General features: G+C 31.2%; 4 protein-coding genes across 5 annotated transcripts in view; 1 reads left to right on the forward strand and 3 right to left on the reverse strand.

Annotated features, from left to right (window-relative positions):
- LOC126882944 (glutamate decarboxylase) overlaps positions 1–22,504 on the reverse strand; it is a 264,997-nt gene that overhangs the window by 57,930 nt on the left and 184,563 nt on the right. The window lies entirely within an intron of this gene.
- Positions 3,633–5,494, reverse strand: LOC126882959 (uncharacterized). Its single transcript, XM_050648044.1, has 2 exons — positions 5,324–5,494; positions 3,633–4,066 (listed from the first exon to the last, which is right to left on the reverse strand). Exons 1-2 carry the CDS (start codon positions 5,440–5,442, stop codon positions 3,694–3,696), a joined length of 492 nt encoding a protein of 163 aa, XP_050504001.1. The 5' UTR covers positions 5,443–5,494; the 3' UTR covers positions 3,633–3,693.
- Positions 3,633–21,195, reverse strand: LOC126882958 (uncharacterized). 2 transcript variants are annotated; one of them, XM_050648042.1, is made up of 3 exons: positions 20,965–21,195; positions 19,382–19,749; positions 3,633–3,698 (listed from the first exon to the last, which is right to left on the reverse strand). In XM_050648042.1, exons 1-3 carry the CDS (start codon positions 21,081–21,083, stop codon positions 3,694–3,696), a joined length of 492 nt encoding a protein of 163 aa, XP_050503999.1. In that variant the 5' UTR covers positions 21,084–21,195; the 3' UTR covers positions 3,633–3,693. The 2 variants fall into 2 exon arrangements, with proteins under 2 accessions (XP_050503999.1, XP_050503998.1); XM_050648041.1 differs by lacking the exon at positions 3,633–3,698 and having other exon boundaries at positions 19,317–19,749.
- On the forward strand, positions 12,271–13,912 carry LOC126882953 (uncharacterized). The gene is made up of 2 exons (XM_050648035.1): positions 12,271–12,528; positions 13,492–13,912. Exons 1-2 carry the CDS (start codon positions 12,410–12,412, stop codon positions 13,862–13,864), a joined length of 492 nt encoding a protein of 163 aa, XP_050503992.1. The 5' UTR covers positions 12,271–12,409; the 3' UTR covers positions 13,865–13,912.

Raw genomic sequence — 22,504 nt, forward strand, 5'->3', positions numbered from 1 at the left:
TATTGATATCGAGTCGAATGGAGTATCGCAAACTAAAGTGCATTGTAAATGTAACTTTGTAACCTATTGGATTAAAAAAAACCAAAAACCGGTTTTTTCAAAAACCGTTTTTTTTGGCCGGTTATAACCGCCAGGTTAAACCGTAAGCAATAAAACCGGTATAACCGAAAACCGGTGTTTTGTCAAAAACCGCCATCCCTACTCCCATTGCTAAATCCACTTTTGAAAAGGATATATTTTGAAGAATACAATAAAGGTAAATGATTGAGGTTCTTTGGTTGGATAAAACGCATGGTATTATTAGCTGGGAACAGAGCTTTGGAAATTTATGCTTCAAAAAACAGGTGCTGAATAAATCTAACAATATGTATTATTTTTGCTGTGAAAGGTAGACATTTTATGAATATTGGTAGGACCTCATCGAGTCCTGCATATGTGTTTTGGACTTATTTTGCAATATAAAATTCAAGTGCCTGGAAAGTAATAGTAACACAATATTAATCGTCAGAGTCTCTTTTCATAATAATGAAAGATTCTATATTTTTCTTGCATAATAAAAATGTTGGTCTCTAGAATGTTCTTGATAAACTGTTGGTAAAGTTTTATCAATAAATTGTTTACAAGTAGTCGAGGCAATAAAGCACTGAACCTCTGAAAAAAACGACAAGACTGATCTTAACAATTCTTTTTGCATTTGATTCGTGAATGCGCCAGGAAACTTTGTCATAGCCATGAGATAATATTGAAAAACTGCATTTGTGCATACAAAAATGCATTATTAAAGTGCATCTCAAAGGGACAATAAAAAAATTCAGAACTCGTCAATTAGCGGCGGAAATGAGTACAATTTTGTTATTCGGACGTTTTGGGGTCGCTTAAAACGAATATGACGTCGTACGTAATCTCCGTGTACCTGTTGCCCAGAGTACCTACTGTTTACCTCGTCTTCTGGAGTTGTAGGCAAATTCATTATAAAATTAGTCAAAAATCATTACTCGCGGGTTTTTGGGGTCGCTGACGACGAATATGACATCAGAGGTAATCTCCGGAGTACCTGGTGCCCAGGGTACCTACTGTTGACCTCGTCTTCTTGAGTTTTTGGCAAATTCATTAAAAAATTAGTCAAAAATCATTACTTGGGGTTTTTGTGGTGGCTCAAGACGAATATGACATCGGAAGTGATTTCTTGAGTACCTGGTGCCCAGGTTACCTACTGTTTACCTCGTCTCCTGGGGTTTTCGATAATTTTGATAAATAATTAGTCAAAACCTGATGCCTACTTGGGTGTTTTGTACTCGCTGAAAACGCATTTAATATCGAAAGCGATCTTCTGAACAACCTCTACGTCATAGAGTTTCATTTAATATCTTTAAAAAATAACACATTTTTTTTTAATTTGGCGCTTCAAATTCTATTGGTAGAGCATTGATGAATCTTTATAAAATCGATACTCATACCACTAATACCACATTTCACATATGAAAAGAAGGAGAGAATAGAGAAAGTAAAAATACGATCTCTCGCTTAAAATATGTCTGAAGCTTGGTGTTAAAAGGGGCCAATGTCAATATTTTACTTTTTTATAAAGCTTTATTCAAAATTAAATATTGACAAAACAAAACGCAAAATTTTGACATTGGCCATTTTACCAAGAAAGCACATTATGTGGCTTGGTGGTAATAATAATATATAATAATTTTTTAATGAATTTGCCGAAAACTCACGAAGGCGAAGTAAACAGTAGGTACCGTAGGCACAAGGTACTCCGGAGATAACTTCTAACGTCATATTCGTTTTGAGCGACCCCAACACCTCCGAGTAACAAAATTGAACATATTTCCGCCAATAATTGACGAGTTATGAATTTTACTTATTGTCTGTTTGAGATGCACTTTATGCCTTTTTTTGTATGCACAAATGCAGTTTTATAATATTATCTCATCGCTATGAGTCACAAAGTTTCCTGGCGCATTCACGAATCGAAAGTAAAAATAATTATTAAGATCCGTCTTGTCGCTTTTTTCGGAGGTAAGGCCGATTTTAGTACTTTATAGGGCTTTTCATTGATTGTCATTTGTTTCGAGCTTCTGTCATGTGTCGTCTAATATTAATATATCTACGTCATACGTTATTGGTATACACGTATATACCAATGATACAAACCAAAGACGTATGACGTAGATATATTAATATTATGTGACACATGACAGAAGCTGGAAACAAATGACTGTGAATGAAAAGCCCTATTGCCTCGCCTTAAGTGATGATCTGATTATTGTGCGTTAGTAGGTAAATTTATATGACTAAAATAGTTGGAACATTTAGGTTTACGAACTTAAGACAAATAACCTTTGAACTAGTCTACATAAAGTAGGTACAAAATGAATTATGGCCAAACTGAAACAAAACTAAAGAATATGTCAAATATTTACTACATCCAGATAATACGTAGAATTCTTTTTTATTCAATGTCGTTTTTATGGAACAAGTATTAAGAAAGTTTTTTATCATGAATGATCAATTGGTATTACTAAAGATCAATTACATGCTATACCAGCTTTTCCGTTTTTGCCACTAAATCGTTACATTACGATTATATTTAAAATATTGTTATGGTAGTGGAGCCTAAGCGGGGATTTTTGCAGTTACTCGAGCGAGTCAGATTATTACATGGGAAGCAACCTTGTACACTGAAAATGTACCTCTACCATATTATATTAGCTCTTAATGCAGGGGTGTTCGTTAAAGGGGGAAGGCGAAAAAAAATCTATCTTTAAAAAAAACTCGAAATCGTCACATTAAGGTAAGCTAAGTAGGTACATGCAAAAGAGTGTATATTTCAAAAATCTGACTATTTGAGCGGGATGTAAGGAAATTGGCAAGTCCCAAAATTTCATAAGAAAAAAGCGAATATTTCGCGAAATAAATGACAGATCGAAAAATTAAAAAATACTTACTCAACATTTTTCAAAAATCTATCGAATGATACCAAACACGACTTCCCACGGAGAGGGATGGGGTAAATTTAATATTTTAAATACGAATCCCGCGATATTTCGCGAAATGAACATCAGATCAAAAAACTGAAAAATACACGTATTCAATATTTTTGAAAAATCTATCGAATGGCACGAAAAAACTTAAATGGGAGTCCCCATTTTTTATTACAGATTTGGATTCCTTACGTAAAAATAAGTAACTTTTATTCGAGACATTTTTTCAAATTATGGATAGATGGCGCTATAATTAAAAAAAAACGATTGTTGGAAATGGAAAATTAAATTAAAAATGGACAAGTCTTCACTAAAATGGAAAATTTTACCTAACTTTTTTTAGTTTTAGGACCTACTCTTCACAACAAAATAGGTCCCCATAACGCTCGAGTGACCGCATATTTAGCATACTTTGCTCAACTATCATAATAAAGTTAATAATTAAACTCATAGTAATTAAAATCTGGAGAACTCTGCAGCCAAAATTATCCGGATAGATAAGATCAGGTGATAGTTTGTTTTTGTTTATTATTGTAATCGCGAATAAAAAATTGTGTTTATCGTACTATTTGTAAGCTATACATTTCATGAAAATTATTTGAGATAAAACTGTGAGGATTTATAGGATTTATAAATCAATTTAAAAAAATAATAATTTATTTATAATATTTAGTACAGTCTTTTTTATTTTTATTGTGAATTAAGGTCTAGCATTAAAATTTAAATATACTCCTGCTTCAGGTTTTGTATTTCCAAAGGGTCCGCCTTGGTGCTGACTTACTTGTCCTGTTAAATCTATGTTAAGTTTTTTATCTTGAACAAAGTTGTATTTAACTCCAGCATTGAGATCAGTACCATACCCAGGCGTTCTGTCTGCGCCTACAAAAGCAGTAGTTTTTGTTGGCTTATTAGTGTATTCTAAACGACCTCCAAAAGAATCTGGTTTCAGTCCATGGGAATCCCAAGCTTTCGAACCAGTGTAAGCACCGTCAAATTTGTGTGCACCATTTTCCCAGATATTTCCCTTTTGACCAAGAGTGTATCCATTTTGGTTGGCATCCCAGGTTAAGTCTCTGTAAAGTCACATTAAATAATATACTAAATTGTATACACTCTTTCATATAATCACTGTAACATAATTCTAAAGGTAGCAGATGCAACTCACTCATAAGGGGAGAAAGAAGTATAATATATATCTCAAAATAAACGGGATATGTAGTGCTAAATCATACAAACAAAAACTTGAAAACAAAATTTAAAATATAGAAAAGATACAATCAAACAATTTTTCAACAGAAATTTTAAAGGAAACTTAGAGTATCCGCTTAATCATGAAATTCAACTTCTTCTTTAGATTATGAAATATTATTCTTAAGTTCCCTCCAATTATGAAATAGGTGTGAATAATAGAAAATAATAACACAAGGGAAACCTTATAAGTGAAACAATATCTAAAGAAAACTTACTAGATGCTTAATTTAGTCATATTTCACACTGTCAAAGAATTAACTGATTAAATTGGTATACAGTGAAAAAAACTTTTGCAGACAGTCTAGAAACATTGCAACACTTTTATTAAATAGATTACATCAAGTCAGTATAAAATATGGACTACAAATGAACGTTCAGAAAACCAAGTTCATGATTATTTCCAAGCAACATAGAGTAGGAAGGCTAGATATCGAGGGAAAACAAGTAGAAAAAAAGAGTGAATAAACTACAAATATCTGGGAACCTGGGTAAATGAAAACAATATCCAAGGTAAAGAAATCAGTACACGCATTGAAATTGTAAGACAATAGGCTACTTGTTCTCCACTTTGTTATATGGAATGGAAATCTGGACACTAAAAGTAGATACTATACAGAAGTCGGAACCATTTGAGATGTGGATAAATATAATGGATCCAACGAGTTACAAATGTAAAAGTGTTAAGAAGGCTACAAAAAGATTGCAAGGTCATAAAAAACATCAAAAAAAGTAAGTTGTTATATTTGGGGCACATTATCAGAGGTGCAAAATATGTGATATTAAGGCTCATAATCCAAGGTAAAATTAAGGGTAAAATATCAATAGGAAGACGAAGAATTTTCTGGCTGAGAAACCTAAAAGTGTGGTATAGTTGCAGCTTAGTAGATCTTTTCAGAGCAACCACCAATAAGATACGGATAGTTGTGGTGATAGGCAATATCCGATAGGAGAAAGAACTACAAGAAGAAGAAGGAAAACACTTTTAGGTGGGGTTCCAAATTCTTATTTAATTTTATTTGCGAACCATTTAATGACAAAAAATAACTTTTGTATGGTTTTTGGTATTTCTATTTACTTACCTCCTTTCTCTATGTACTGGAACTACAAGATACTCCTGTCCACTCTCATCTTCAATGACATCCAATGGAAGGGATACAACCACGGCAATGCAAAAGGCAAAGATAACTAGACCTTTCATTGTGAAATATATCTTTCTTGATTACTTTAAAGCTACTATTGAACTGATGCTGCAACTGAGTTGTCTTAAGTTTTTATATCAAATTTTATGGGTGAATCTTAAGTACTTACCCGTTTTGTACTGTTAAGTCAAGATTACACATAGTGCATCTTGCATCTCGTTAAAATGGTGAAGTACAGATTCCAAGCTCAATCAAACTTGGAACGTAAACAATATTAAGATTATAATATTTCTTATAATCAAAATTACACATATAACTTGAAGAATGAAAATATTACATTAATTTTTAATCAAAATTGAGATTTCATATCTTTCATATAACCAAGCTAAAAATATAATTTGTGAAATGGAAATATGTTATAATTAAATTTCATTCAAAATTATACAGTGCTCTTCAGATAAAACTATCCACCTTAAATAACTTTTAAAACACTGAATTTTAGGCGAGAAAGGCACCCTCCCACCCTCCGTGTCATCCCTTAATTAAAAACAAAAATTACTTCCACATTTTTTTGTTTGAATTCTCCTCTTTGTACTGATTTCAAAAATGTATAACCCATGATGCTTAAAGTGATTAGTTTATGTGAAAAATAAATACAAAGGCAAGAAAACTGGATTGAAAAAAAATTATTTTTTTAACAATTTTATTATACACATACAAACATTTAGAATGAAAATTTTGCTACCAAAAATTTTAACAATATTTATTCAAAATGACTTCTGAAATTTTGAATAATTATTGTTAGAATTTTGAATAATTATTGTTATTATTTTTAATAATTATAGTCAAAATTTTTGGTAGTGAAATGTTAATTAAATGTTATAAAATTGTTAAAAAATAATTTTTATTTAATCCAGTTTTCTTGCTTTTGTATTTATTTTTCTCATAAACTAACCACTTTAAGCTCAAGTGTTATATATTTTTGAAATCAGTACAAAGACAAGAATCCAAATATCAAATAAAAAAGGCGGATGTAATTAAAAAAAAAATTAAGGTATGATACGGGGAGTGAGAGGGTACCTTTTCCGTCTAGCTTAAATATGGCATACTGTCTCCCCCTTCAAGTATTATTTTTTGTGTTTTTGCGTTTTTTTATAAAAATTAATGGTTCAATAGTTATTTAAGGTGGATAGTTTTATCTGAAGAGCACTGCATAATAAATAATAAATATACAGATTTTTCGAAAATGTACAAAAATAATTAAAGGCACAGACGCTCAATTTCGCGAAAATGTGTTTTAAATGCATTCATTTTTTTCAATCCTCAGAAAACTAATGGGTATCTTTAAAAATTTTAAACGGAAAATGAAAGATTGCAATATTACCGAGGGCAAAATGTCTGTCAAAACTTCTATAATGTTTATTTTAATAAGTTACAGGAGTGAAAAAAAAACAGAAAATTTAGTATGATTTTTAATCTTTTTCTCATTCAAAAGAAACTTTTTGTTCATTCTAATGGACTTTCGGCCCTCGGTAACTAATAATGTAATCTTTCATTCTACGTTTTATACTGGATTCTTAAAATGCTGAAGGAGCATTAATCTCATAATAGTTATCCAATTTTTCTTTTCTTTCGTCGTTATATTTCTCAAATAATAACGTTTAAACAGAGATCGAAAAACGTTGTTTCCCTATGCGTCATTTTTCAAAACACGTCAACTTTATGAAGGTGTTAAAAAATATATTAAGACTGCATCACTCTAAAATTTGACATGTATGTCTAAAAAAAGGTTAGAGTTTTTAGAATAACTGATGTTTTTTTTTGAGATCGCAGCTCCTAATCGAGGGAGATATGTTGATCTTAGAGTTTTAAAATACGCATGTATGCTAAATAGTGGTATATAATACACTGACCGGCAAAAAAAGTGGCCACCCTATAAATCTCCGAAAATAAAAATGCATTGGAAGTTTTACGCACTGTTTCATATTGGGTCTCAATTTAAGTATTTATTGCGATCATATGTGCTTGATTTTGACAGTTTGTGACTTAGTTTCGACATTTATCTTGTTGTTTTCTATAGTCACTGTTTATCTTCTAAGTTGAAAACATTTAATCAAACATTAAGGCCGTCCGCACATTGGGCGACGCTCGAACTACTCGACTCGATTCCAGTCGCGTAGGTCTCTCCCCGCCAGTCAAGTTCCTTCGTTGTGGCATTGAGCTCCGTACACGGAGCGTTTAGGATTGCAAATCTCCTCGTCTTGTACGACTCTCGCCGCTTGCGATCCGTAGTGCACGAGAAAGTTCGAGTGAGACGCACGTTTCCAGTCATAATAGATAGTTTATTTTATTTGTTTCCTTCGTTTTTTGTTGTTTTTGCGCTGAATGAAATTTACTTTTATTTAAAGATCGGTGCATGTTATGTTCGTTGATTGTAGTACTACCTACTAACTTTGTGGAAATATATTGTTTGTAATATAAAATTCTGAAAACATTGAACTTTTGTTTCTAGGTGTTTAATATAAAATTCGTAGGGGAAGTAGAAAAATGTCCTCAATATAATGCTCATTGTATTCAAATTATACAAAAAATATAACAATACCGTACTTTTCATAGATCGAAATATGTGAGCAAACTGAATCGACTAGTGTGCGGAGAACAATCGCTTGTGCCGCAGGGTTCGTACAAGACGAGCAAGACGCGCGAACTTCGAGACGTGTCTTCGATCGACCCATGTGCGGACGGCCTCTACTCGACTCGATTCCAGTCGCGTAGGTCTCTCCCCGCCTGTCAAGTTCCTTCGTTGTGGCATTGAGCTCCGTAAACGGAGCGTTTAGGATTGCAAATCTCCTCGTCTTGTACGACTCTCGTTCCGTGCGATCTGAAGCGCACGAGAAAGTTCGAGTGAGACGCACGTTTCCAGTCACATAGGTAGTTTATTTTATTTGTTTCCTTCGTTTTTTGTTGTTTTTTGCGCTTAATTAAATTTTAGATTTATTTAAAGATCGGTGCATGTTATGTTCGCTGATTGTAGTACAACCTACTAGCTTTGTGGAAAGTGGAAATATATTGTTTGTAATATAAAATTCTGAAAACATTGAACTGTTTCTAGGTGTTTAATATAAAATTCCTTGGGGAAGTAGAAAAATGTCTTCAGTATAATGCTCATTGTATTCAAATTATACTAAAAATGTCGAACTCAAATTATACTAAATTCAAATTATACTAAAAAGATCGAAAGAGTAGTTTTGGTTGATATGTAAAAAATGCGTTTAAATTGATTAATTATAGGGGAGTGCATTTAGATTTTAACTTCGGAAAAAATCAAACAAGATAAAACTTTTCGTAATTTCATTAAGAAAGGTTTAATAAACAACATATCAAAAAGTTCTACTCGAGAAGTGGGTGCTTCATTTTTTATTAAACAAATGAACAGCGAAGTTAGATGTTTTTTTAAATAACTCCGAAAATATAATTTTTAGAAAAAAACTGACTTGCCCATTAAAAAATTCAGAAAATTTTACAAAAAACAAAGATTTTCTTTATATAAAGCTTTATATAAAGATTTTTCTAAAATTAAATCTCTAGATTCTGTAATTTTTTATTTATAACGCTAAAGTCACCCTTCTCACACACATTGGTGCACTGTAAACTAGCGTTGGAAGAAGTGCACGGTTGAGTTTTTTTAATGTAATTCTTTAACTAATGGATCAAAAGAAATTTTACAAATTGGACATGAAAGAAGATGAAATAAGGTATCTTATGGTTGTAATAAAAATAAATAAAATGTATGGACATAAGTACGGTGTGGGCGGAAAGTGAGCCTTACATGAATTTTGTTTAAAAATGATTTAAAAATGTGTAACTAATACAATTTTACTTATAAAACTCTCAAATTTGCCCAACTTACCTCTCAATAATCTTACTAAACGATATTTTATTAAAAAAAAATCTCAAAAATTTAATTCAAATAATACGATGTCTCAAAAAATGTAATTTTTGAAAACTTCGTAGTTTTACAGAATTTCCACCACTTTAAGACAGTATTACTCAAGTTTGAATAAATTTAATACAATTTTTTGGCTATATTTTTAAAGCTTGGGATGTAATCTTTAAAAAACACTGAATTATTTTAGTTTAAACATGAAATAAACAATTTCTTTTTGAGAAAAGTAAGAAAGATAACAAAAATGTAATACAAAAACCGAAATTGATAACTTTTTTAATATCAGTTTTACAAAAAAAAGTTATTCTTTATAAAATACTCTGCATCGTATATAACATAAGATGCAACCATCAAATATCAAATTTCGTTAATTTTGTACGAGGTATGTCAAAAAATATGAATTTCACTCAAGAGTAAAGTACCTTTATATTTCACAATATCGAAAATTTTTATAAAGAAAAGTTGTTTGGAATTAAAAACTATGTTCCAATATGTAATTATATCCTTCTAATCGAAAATTTGTTTTTTTAATATTCTTTCTAATACATTTTAATTTTTAATAGGATTGTGAAAATTATTTGTTTATTTTTTTTTTAAGAATGACATTCCATATTTGTTTGATTGGATTCTACTTGTTTTTCAATTAAATATCCGCCATTTTGGATCCGCCATTTTGAAATTTAAATTTTTAATCTTTAATTCAACCTCTTAAAAATAAAGACAATAAATGTTTTAGAAAAATGTTCTTTTTTATGTTCTTTTTAGAAAATCCGCATTTTGGATCCGCCATTTTATAGTTTATAATGTTAACATTTAAGTTAGGTTTATCAAAGCTCTCAAAAATAAATATATTATGTAGAAATAAATACATTTTGTAAAGAAATTATGATTTTACAACTATTTTTTAAGTTATTCGCCATTTTGGATCGGGCATTTTATAATTTAAATTATCAAAATTTGATTCAGGTTCAGCAACCTCTCACAAATATCCACATATATGTAAACAAACACGTTTTATAAAAAAAATTCGGATTTTACAACTACTTTTTAAGGATTTTTAGGAAAAAATCCGACATTTTGAATCCGCCATTTTGAATTTGCAAATTGTAATGTTACATTCGGGTTCAGCATAATCAAAACTTAAATAAAAACATTTTTTATCAAAATAAAATGTTGAATTCACCCATATTCTTAACATTATTTATACAAAACAATTGTTATTGTTTAAACAATTAATAAACAATTAGCGGCGAAATTTGTGAGTAGAACTTTTTACTTTAACATATTTATAAACTAACAAAAAAGTTTTAGAAAAATATAACCTTGTTTGATTTTTTCCGAAACATTGTATCTTTTCGTTCTAATTGCACTCCCCTATAATTAAGATTTGACATTATTTACTGTAGATGTTGCTGGAATTAATGCATTGCTACAAGATGGAAGAAGTCAAATTTATGTACCTATCTGAAACTATAGGTATTACGAGAACTACAGTCCGGAGAGCTTACCATCGCTTTATAGGGACTGGTACATACGCACGTCCACCTGGTTCCGGTAGAAGAGTTCCTTCGCAAAGAAATGATCGTTTTAATGTGATGGAACTTATGAGAAATCGCCATTCCACTGCAATTGCTGCAAGAACCCATCTGAGGAGGTTTGAAATGTGAATGTAAGTGAGAGAACGTTTAGAAGACGCCTCAATGAAAGAGGACTTATGGCAAGAAGGCCGGCTATTGATCTCGAATTACAACCCAGCAGACACTGTAGGAATAGATTAATTTTTGCTGGACAACATCAACACTGGGATATACAGGATTCGAGCTGAATTCTCTGTACTGATGAATGTGTGGTGGTATCATGGTTTGGGCTGGAATAGCATTTTGAAGCTCGAACTGAACTTATGTTCATCATTAGTCTCCTGAATATATAGAGGATGCTCACCGATATATAGAGGATGTTTTGGCAGAAGTAATGGTTCCATTTGTTTCATTTATTGGGGACAATTTCGTCTTTATATATGATAATGCACTGCCGTATTCTGCAAGAATCATGATAAATTACTTCGTGGAAGTAGGAATTAATTCTCTAGAACGGCCAGCCTGCAGCCCTGATCTGAATAATTTTGGGATGAACTTCATCGTAGGATTAGAAGTCAACCAATCCAGTCTTGCAGAACTTCAAAACATGCTTCGTGAATATGAACGTATGTCTCAAGTTTTTATTCAAAAATTGTTCCTTTCCCTTCCAAATCGTATACAAACGGTTATTGATGTTTTAGGGCATAATACCCGATATTAGACAATTTTGTTCAAGTTCACTCGTAATTTTTATTGTTTGTAATTCGTTTCGATATTACTCTATTTATTTTTTAGCCTTCTAATTAAATAAATTATGCTAAGGAATTAAGCAGTAATCGCCTTTTTTGTTTTAAAAATGAAAGATGTTGAGTATGTAATATAAAACACTACATAAAACTTCCGACGAATTTTTATTTTCGGAAAAGAAGGTGGCTAAATTTTTTGCCGGTCAGTGTATTAAATTAAAAATATTCCAACTTTGACTAGAAAAATAAAAAAAAGTTGCAACCTTATGAATCATGGGGAAGCAAATAAAGTGACAAAACTGTCTTTTTATTTATTACTTATTTTTTGTTTTACCTGAATTTCTTTTTTAAGTAGTCACTTATGCATGTACCACTAAGATTTTTACGTTATTAAATACTTTTTGGGATAAATTTTTTGTAAATAATTTTGAGACATATTTTTACTTTAATTAAAAAATAATATAACAACATTCTAAAATTTAAATCTCTATTTTTATTGTAGAAAATATTTGCAATCACTATTTGTATTTTCCGCGTAACTGTTTATGCTCGGAAACTGTACTTTACCTTATGCACTGTTATCTATCGAGAAACATTATTTGTAACCTTGAAACAGATTTGGAAATATGAAAGCTCAAAACGGGTAAATACTTACAAATCGGAGTTAAGTTTAATATAAATACTTTAGAACCACTGAGTATTCGTATCAGTTCAATTGCAGCTTTAACATATTTTAAAACAAAAACTTTACTTTACAATGAAAAGCATAGCTATCATTGCTTTCTGCATTTCCGCAGTCGTATCTCTACCTTTGGATGTCATTGAAGATGAAAGTGGACAAGAGTATGTTTTAGTTCCAGTCCATAGAGAAAGAAGGTAAGTAGATCAAAATTAAATCATATTGATCTTATAACTTTTTCCGTTAAATACTGCTCCATTTCTAATTTTTCCTGTCTGTTACATATTCGTATTTTACAATAATTTTTATTTTTGTTTAAAAATCTTCTTCTTCTTACACTTGTTGTAGATCTGTCGATCTGTTAATTCCGACGTTGAAGTATTTCTTGAGAGGTAGACTGCCAGCTATCTCTCCATCTTTTTGGTGGTGTCCCCGGTGGACGCTTGCCTGCTGGTTTTCCTTCTAGCGCAATTCTTGGTAGTCTGTGCTCCTTCATTCTTTTTACATGACTGAACCATTCTCTTCGCCTTTGACTGCCCCATCTGACTACATCTTGCACGCCACATTGTTCCCTGATGATGTTGTTTCGTATTCTATCCCTTCTTGTCTTTCCTGCAATTGCTCTTAGTGTCTTCATTTCGACTGTTCGTAGTATGCTTTTGGTTTTATTGGTGTCGTATTTTAATTCAATACCATTGTTTATAAATGCGATCCTTAATTAAGAATTATGAACACCACCCCTCTTATCAACCACAACCAGAGAGGTTTGACTTATAATACATTATGTATTGTTGTGATCATTTTAGATATTTTGGCAAGTTTTACAGTTTAATTAACTTTATCACGTTTATCCTCCAAAATTTTGAATTCCGATTAAAAAATTTTAAGATTATTTATTATGGATATTTGTTTCCCCTAACATAATAGACCGCAACAAAATTTTGGGTTATATATTAGTTTATATTATCTATAACATATTGATTTTAATGAATAATTTGTATGGTTTCTTCACCTAATGTGTTACTGTATATAATATATTTCCTATTCACATTGTATTTTTCTCCTGGCTCTTTTCTTTTGAGAAACTTATTTGTTATATAGTACTTTATAAAGATTAAAAGCTGCATTCTAGAAAATTTAATATGTTATTAATTTTTTAGAGACCTAACCTGGGGCGCCAACCAAAATGGATACAGTCTTGGCCAAAAAGGAAATATCTGGGAAAATGGTGCCCACAAATTTGACGGTGCTTACAGTGGTTCAAAAGCTTGGGATTCCCATGGACTAAAACCAGATTCTTTTGGAGGTCGTGTAGAATACACTAACAAGCCAACAAAAACTACTGCTTTTGTAGGCGCAGACAGAACGCCTGGGTATGGTACTGATCTCAATGCTGGAGTTAAATACAACTTTGTTCAAGATAAAAAACTTAACATAGATTTAACAGGACAAGTAAGTCAGCACCAAGGCGGACCCTTTGGAAATACAAAACCTGAAGCAGGAGTATATTTAAATTTTAATGCTAGACCTTAAATCAAAATAAAGACTGTACATTTTTTTAAATAAATTATTTTTGTTAAATTGTTTATAAATTCTTAAAAATACCCACATTAAATACTGATTCCGGATAGATTTTACCTTTCTTATGAAATATTTCGTAGAAAATAAATTACAAATTATAAAGTAGACTTCACATATTTGATATTTCAGAAAACTATAATATACAAGCCCAACTTTTAAATAAAGGTTGAACTAAAAAAAGAATGTGTCATAAAATGTATAAACAAAAATAAAAAAAGAAAAATTTGACATTGGTGATCGCACCCGCGTATATTAGGGTTGTTAGGTTGGAAATCAAGGCACGTTACAATTTATCCACTTAGACACACCAGTCACGTGGGAAGATACACCAACTGAACACTTTAAACTTTTTGACAGTTGCTTATTCTCTGAATTTAATCAAATTAGTTTGATTTTTATGGAACTAAAATATTAAAATACAACAAAACATAGGGTAAGAAAACAATATATTAGATGAAGATTGCATTACCTACTAGGTAGGTACATTTTACATTTTCCAAATAGGTATGTAATTTTTTATTACAATACTGAAACATTTACAATTACGTACCTGTTGCTTTTAAAAACTATTTAAAACATCACTACAATTATAGACTTGCTTTTGTCTCTGTCCACACAACAATAAAAATTAATATACAAAACATTTGTTTACCCATAACCGCCATATTGAACAATTATTGACAGGTCATTTTAATACCCAGTCAGAGCATGTATAACGTTTGAGCTGCGCCCAGCACCAAGACTTTTGATGAATTCTGGCACATATACATTTACTCCCAAACGTGCCTAGAGAAGTATAACTTTAAAAACCTCCTTCTCATTCCTTGAGTCCTTTGAAGGTGTGGTGATATTCTAAATATTATTAGCTTGCTGTCTCCACTAGCTCCTTTGTGTAGGGATTCTTCCCCCCTCAGAGTCTTTTGCCGAAGTAATTTATGTATGGCCCGTTAACTTTTTTTAAAAACATAAAAATGTACAGGGTGTTTCTTGTATAAAATGTGCTCCTGGAAAATTACATAAAATTATTAATCTTTTGTATTTGATTATCCATTCACCTATAGGCGGTAAAATCGAAAACCCAAACAAAAGATAAGGGTCTATTTTGTGGTCCGTTTTATAAATTCACAAATATAAACGTGCACCTCGGAGCAACTACACTATATCGAAATGGTGTTGCTTAAAATAAGTTTCTTTAATCCACTTATTTATTAGTTGGATTATACAAATTGGTTATATATTATCATTAAAATACAGTCATATTGTCTTTTAACCAATTCAGATTTTTTTATCAGATTTTTATTAACATCCTGAGTACTCTAAATTTTGTTGCAACCACACGGTAAACACAGTTGTTCGAAATGACATTGTGTAGTTTACCTCTGAGGTCCAGAAATATAAACTATACTGCGTTTCACGGTCACCTTTCAGTACAGATTCTTATGAAGAACAGTGTTGCCAAGATATATTAATATTTATATTCAATAAATTTTAAAGTATTTTTATACCTCACTTGGTCTATTAAATTGGTCAGTATGTATGAGACATCTTGTAAGCTGTCAAAGCAAAGCGAGTTTAGCTCGGTGGTAGCGCGTTCGACCGGAGATCGAGAGGTCCCTGGTTCGAATCCGTGTGTTATCTAACTTTTTTTTTTATTTTTAGTATTGTTTTAATAAACATTTTTGGAAAGTAGTAAGTAAAAATTAGTTTAATCTTTAAATACAAATAACCTGTTGAAATTATATTTATTTCGTTGAAATCATAAAATAGAAGTATAACTTCTTACTTGCGTACAAAGTACACGTGTTAAAAAGTACATTTTTAAGGCACTCATGTGAATTGCAGAATTCGCTTCGCTCATTCGGCAAACTTTCACATGCGTGCCTTAAAATTGTACTTTTAACACTTATATGATAAAATAATTATTAAATAAAATGTTAATCACAGGCTAATTATAATTAATACTCAAATGATATATCTTTAATATCGTATAAATATCTTTCCTAGTACCTATCTATGAATTATTTAAAAATAATAAAACCCACAGATTTTCAAATCAAGATGTTTTGGACTTTTGGAATATTCTATTTAGACGGACTTTAAGTTCCTCTGCTTAAAACCGGCAACACTGAGCTGCAAGGTTCCATAAGTTTTATATTGGGATATGCTGCCCACACTGCAAAGTGACTGAGGAACGCAGAATAGAACACATTGTTTGGTGTTTTTGTGGAATTTATAGTTAATAAAAAATAAAAACAGTCTCTTTTTTTTAGGATTATAGTAGGGTAGTCTGTCTATCTCTTGGGCCTACGGTATACAAGAAAGTTAACAGGGCCAGTGCTACGTTTCACCCGCCTATTACCTAGATGTGCTCGCAATCACAGGGGATCCAAGCCTTCGTATGAGGGTCAGACACTTTGCTGCCTAATCTATCTGATACATTTATAAAATTATACAGCAAGCACCACGCTACTAGATACATGTGTAGGCACCTATCCTTGGTTGGCTAAAAAAATATATTTTTTTCGAAAGTTCAACAGTGCGACAACAGTGCATCTGCAATATGACAGTGACAGTGACACTATACTATCAGAGATGAAGGCAAAACATTCTGGTAACAATAATTATTATATTCATACGCGCGCTAAACGTTGCCAAGTGTGTCAAGTTCGATTTATTGTTATAGATTATCGATTTTTAGTCATTCTAATGTAATAAAAAATCTAGGTATGGGATAAAAAAGTTTATTTGAACAAACTGAATTTCTTGTTCTTCTTAATGGCGGTACAGGCTCGTTTTTGCAATATTTTATTTAATTATAGATATTTATATTTTTTATTATTAATTAATATATCTAATTATAGATATTATATCTTTAATTTCCACGTATTAACATATTTCTCAAATTGGGCTATGTACCGCCATTCTTTACTATATTACGAATATGTGTGCCAAATATATCGGCAAAATATTAAAATTAAAGAAGCAATTTTGGAACGCGTTTTCCAAGCGCTGATGTTGCCTCAAGCTTATAATTATTAAAATATTAAAAACAAGTTGTAAATTTATCTGATAATCGGCAATAATAGTGCTGGATCCCGCGTACAAAAAAAGTTGATTAATAACAAGCTGAAATTTTTTTAATAGCTTAATGGTGTCTAGTCGGATAAATTTTGATGTATGAGAACACTGGAACAGGGAAAGTTTTAATTGTGGAACAATTTTAAAATTTGAAACGTCAGATTACGAAAACGTCCCATGTATTTTGTCCAATTGATTTGTTACCCTTTCAATAAACTCTCATGCAAAAAATCAGACTGCTATTACTAACCAACACGATTCCTGTTATGTGACATGTTCTTCGTGTTCTACTCATTAAAATGCCCAGTTGGTGATAAAAACCAGTCTGATTTTTGCATGAGAGTTTAATGAAATGGTAACAAATCAATTGGAAGTTCTGTTCGACAAAATAAATGGAACGTTTTCGTAGTCTGACGTTCCAAATTTTTAACCTGTTCCACAATTAAAACTTCCCTGTTCCATTGTTCCCATACATCAAAGTTTATCCGACTGGACACCGTTAAGCTACTAACAAATTTTTAGCTTGCTATTAATCAACTTTTTTTGGTATGCCGGATGCAGGTCTATAAAAATTGCTTTTATTGTGCAATTTGTAAACCACACATTTCATTTTTAGTCCTGTCGCCAGGGGGGATACAACGGCCTCCTTTATTCAGATGGACTTACCCAAGTTTTTTCATGTATTTTGACCCGTAGAACACGAATTTTTTGGGTAACAGTTGATCCGGATATCGATAAGATTGTTATAGACAAAGAACTTGAGGAATTACATAACCGCGATTTCTCGCAAAACAAAACATTTTTCCACCTACCTCTACCGAAAGTATACTTTTCCGGACCTGATTGTAGGGAGCAAAGTTGTACTTTTCCTCCCTAGGGAGGAAAATATTTTTCCTCCCTAGGGAGGAAAAGTAAAAGTGACGTCATGGTATTTCATTCATGAAATATAACTTATTGACGCCCTGTACAATATCTATTTTCTATTACGTAAGTATCTATACATTTTAACGTTTATTTAAAAACACTCTGTATTTTGCAGAACGGTAAAAAACAGTAAATTGTTATTCTGATTTGACAATGTTTACATTAATAATTTGACTTATATTTGACAGTTGACAGTTATATTGTACCTACTTGTTAGTTTTAGTTCTAATAAATTTTGTTGGTTAGTTACATAAATAAATTACGTAAAAATGAAAAAATGACTTGTTATTTGAGGAAGGTGGAAAAACCATATGTATAACATGGGAGTAAAGTGCCTTTTCCTCCCTAGAATGATTACTGCCCTCCGCTACGCGTCGGGCAGTAAACTTCATTCTCGGGAGGAAAAATAGCACTTTCCTCCCTCGTTATACAAATAGCTACTTTGTATTTTTTGGGTCATTCTAAGCAAAAAATGTTCTGGAAAGTTTTTTCGTAGAATGCATAGTTTTCGAGATAAGCGCGGTTGAACTTCCAAAAAATCGAAAAATTGCAATTTTTGAACCGGAATAACTTTTGATTAAAAAATAAAATAGCAATTCTGCTTACCGCATTTGAAAGTTCAAGTCAAATTATATCGGTTTTGATTATTTGCATTGCTAAAAATTAATTTTTTTATTCTTAAACAAAGCTATAAACAGTAATAAACACCTAGTGCGTGAGTGATGTTTTCAATGATTTCTCATTTAAAATCGAACAAGTAGGTAGAGTAGGTACAAGTGCAAGCGAGGCAATATCTACGTAGGATGTATTAAAACGCATGTATTAGGTACGGGAAACACTATGTGTTTACAGCTTTGTTTACCAATAAAAAAATAAATTTTAACAATGCAAATAACCAAAACCGATATAATTTGACTTGAACTTTTAAATACTGTAAGCAGAATTGCTATTTTATTTTTAAATCAAAAGTTATTCGGGTTCAAATATTGCAACTTTTCGATTTTTTTAAATTTTAACAGCGGTTATCTCGAAAACTATGCATCCTACGAAAAAACTTGTAGGAACATTTTTTGCTTAGAATGACCCAAAAAATACAAAAAAAGTTTTGTTTTGCGAGAAATCGCTGTTATGTAATTCCTCAAGTTCTTTGTCTACAACAATCTTATCGACATCCGGATCAACTGTTACCCAAAAAATTCGTATTCTACGGGTCAAAATACATGAAAAAAACTTGGGTAAGTCCATCTGAATAAAGGAGGCCGTTGTACCCCCCCTGGCGACAGGACTATTTAGAAAAATTTGAAATAAAGTCGTGGGTGTTTATACGAATTTATGTGTGTGTTTGTGTTTTATTGTCACTGGTTTTAGCAACCAACTGGACAGATATGAATTTATAAACAACTTAAAAAATAATAATTTATTTATAATATCTAGTACAGTCTTTTTTTATTTTTGTTGTGAATTAAGGTCTAGCATTAAAATTTAAATATACTCCTGCTTCAGGTTTTGAATTTCCAAATGGTCCGCCTTGGTGCTGACTTACTTGTCCTGTTAAATCTATGTTAAGTTTTTTATCTTGAACAAAGTTGTATTTAACTCCAGCATTGAGATCAGTACCATACCCAGGCGTTCTGTCTGCGCCTACAAAAGCAGTAGTTTTTGTTGGCTTATTAGTGTATTCTAAACGACCTCCAAAAGAATCTGGTTTCAGTCCATGGGAATCCCAAGCTTTCGAACCAGTGTAAGCACCGTCAAATTTGTGGGCACCATTTTCCCAGAGATTTCCTTTTTGACCAAGAGTGTATCCATTTTGGTTGGCGCCCCAGGTTAAGTCTCTGTGAAATCACATTAAATAATATACTAAATTGTATACACTCTTTCATATAATCACTGTAACATAATCCTAAAGGTAGCAGATGCAATTCACTCATAAGAGGAGAAAGAAGTATAATATATATCTCAAAATGAACGGGATATGTAATGCTAAATTATACAAAAATAAACTTGAAAAATTTAAAAGAGAGAAAAGATACAATAAGCAAATATGTCAAATGTCAACAAAAATTATGCTTAATCGTGAAATTCAATTTCTTCTTTAGATTATGAAATATTATTCTTAAATTCCCTTCAATGAGATAGGTGTGAATAATAGAAAATAATAACACAAGGGAAAACTTAAAAGTGACACAATATCTAAAGAAAACTTGCTTGATGCTTAATTTAGCCATATTTCACACTTTCAATTGGTGAAAAAAACTTATGCAGACAGTCTAGAAATATTGCAACACTTATTAAATAGATTACATCAAGTCAGTATAAAATATGGACTACAAATGAACGTTAAGAAAACGAAGTTCATGATTATTTCTAAGCAACATACAGTAGGAAGTCTAGATATCGAGGGAAAACAAGTAGAAAAAGAGTGAATAAACTACAAATATCTGGTAACTAGGGTAAATGAAAACAATGTCCAAGGTAGAGAAATCAGGACACGCATTGAAATTGTAAGACAATATGCTACTTGTCCTCCACTTTTTTATATGGAATGGAAAGCTGGACACTAAAAGTAGATACTATACAGAAGCGGAACCATTTGATATGTGGTGCTATATATATATAATGGATCCAACGATTTACAAATGTAAAAGTGTTAAGAAGGCTACAAAAAGATTGCAAGGTCATAAAAAACATCAAAAAAAGTAAGTTGTTATATTTGGGGCACATTATCAGAGGTGCAAAATATGAGATATTAAGGCTCATAATGCAAGGTAAAATTAAGGGTAAAATATCAATAGGAAGACGAAGAATTTTCTGGCTGAGAAACCTAAAAGAGTGGTATAGTTGCAGCTCAGTAGATTTTTTCAGAGCAACCACCAATAAGGTACGGATAGCTGTGGTGATAGCCAATATCCGATAGGAGAAGAAACTACAAGAAGAAGAAGGAAAAAACTTTTAGGTGGGGTTCCAAATTCTTATTTAATTTTATTTGCGGCCCATTTAATGACGAAAAAATAACTTTTTTATGGTTTTTGGAATTTTTATTTACTCACCTCCTTTCTCTATGTACTGGAACTACAAGATACTCCTGTCCACTCTCATCTTCAATGAGATCCAATGGAAGGGATACAACCACGGCAATGCAAAAAGCAAAGATAACTAGACCTTTCATTGTGAAATATAACTTTCTTGATTACTTTAAAGCTGCTATTGAACTGATGTTGAAACTGAGTTGTCTTTAAGTTTTTATATCAAATTTTTTGGGTGAATCTTAAGTAATTACCCGTTTTGTACTGTTAAGTCAAGATTACACATGGTGCATCTCGTTAAAACGGTGAAGTACAGATTCCAAGCGCAATCAAACTTGGAACGTAAACAATATTAAGATTATAATAGTTCTTATCATCAAAATTACACATATAACTTGAAAAATGAAAATATTACATTCATTTTTATTCAAAATTGAGATTTTGTATCTTTTATATAACCAAGGTAAAAATATAATTTGTGAAATGAAAATATGTTTCATTAAATTAAGTTTCATTCAAAATTCTACAGTGCTCTTCAGATAAAACTATCACCCCCCGTATCATCCCTTAATTTTTTTAAAATTAATTCCACCTCTTTTTATTTTATATTTGGATTCTCCTCTTTGTACTGATTTCAAAAATGTATAACCCATGATACTTAAAGTGATTAGTTTATGAGAAAAATAAATACAAAAGCAAGAAAACTGGATTGAAAAAACATTATTTTTTTTAACAATATTATTACATACAAACATTTAGAACGAACATTTCACTACCAAAAATTTTAACAATATTCATTCAAAATGACTTATGGAATTTTGATTAATTATTATTAAAATTTTGAATAATTATTGTTAATATTTTTAATAATTATAGTTAAAATTTTTGGCAGTGAAATTTTCATTCAAAATGTTATAAAATTGTTAAAAAATAATTTTTATTCAATCCAGTTTTCTTGCTTTGTATTTATTTTTTTCATAAATTAATCACTTTAAGCATCAAGTGTTATACATTTTTGAAATCAGTACAAAAAGGAGAATACAAATATCAAATAAAAAACGTGGATGTAAAAAAAAATTAACGGATGATACGGGGGTGGGGGGTGAGAGGGTGCCTTTCCCGTCAAGCTTATCAAGCTTAAATATGGCATAATGTCTACCCCTTCAAGTATTGTTTGACGTGTTTTTGCGTTGTTCAAAAATTAGTGGTTCAAAAGTTATTTAAGGTGGATAGTTTTATCTGAAGAGCACTGTATAATAAATATACAGATTTTCAGAAAATGTACAAAAATAATTAAAGGCATCGACGCTAAATTTTGCGAAAATGTGTTTTAAATGCATTTATTTTTTTCGAATCCTCAGAAAACTAATAGGTATTTTTGAAAATTTAAACGAAAAATGAAAGATTGCAATATTACCGAGGGCAAAATGTCTCTCAAAATTTCTATAATGTTTATTTTAATAAGTTACAGGGGTGACAAAAAAAAACAGAGAAAATTTAGTATGATTTTTAATTTTTTCTCATTCAAAAGAAACATTTTGTTTATTCTAAGGGACTTTCGGCC

The sequence above is a fragment of the Diabrotica virgifera genome, chromosome 4 (genome assembly GCF_917563875.1).
Source record: "Diabrotica virgifera virgifera chromosome 4, PGI_DIABVI_V3a".
Lineage (NCBI taxonomy): Eukaryota > Metazoa > Arthropoda > Insecta > Coleoptera > Chrysomelidae > Diabrotica > Diabrotica virgifera.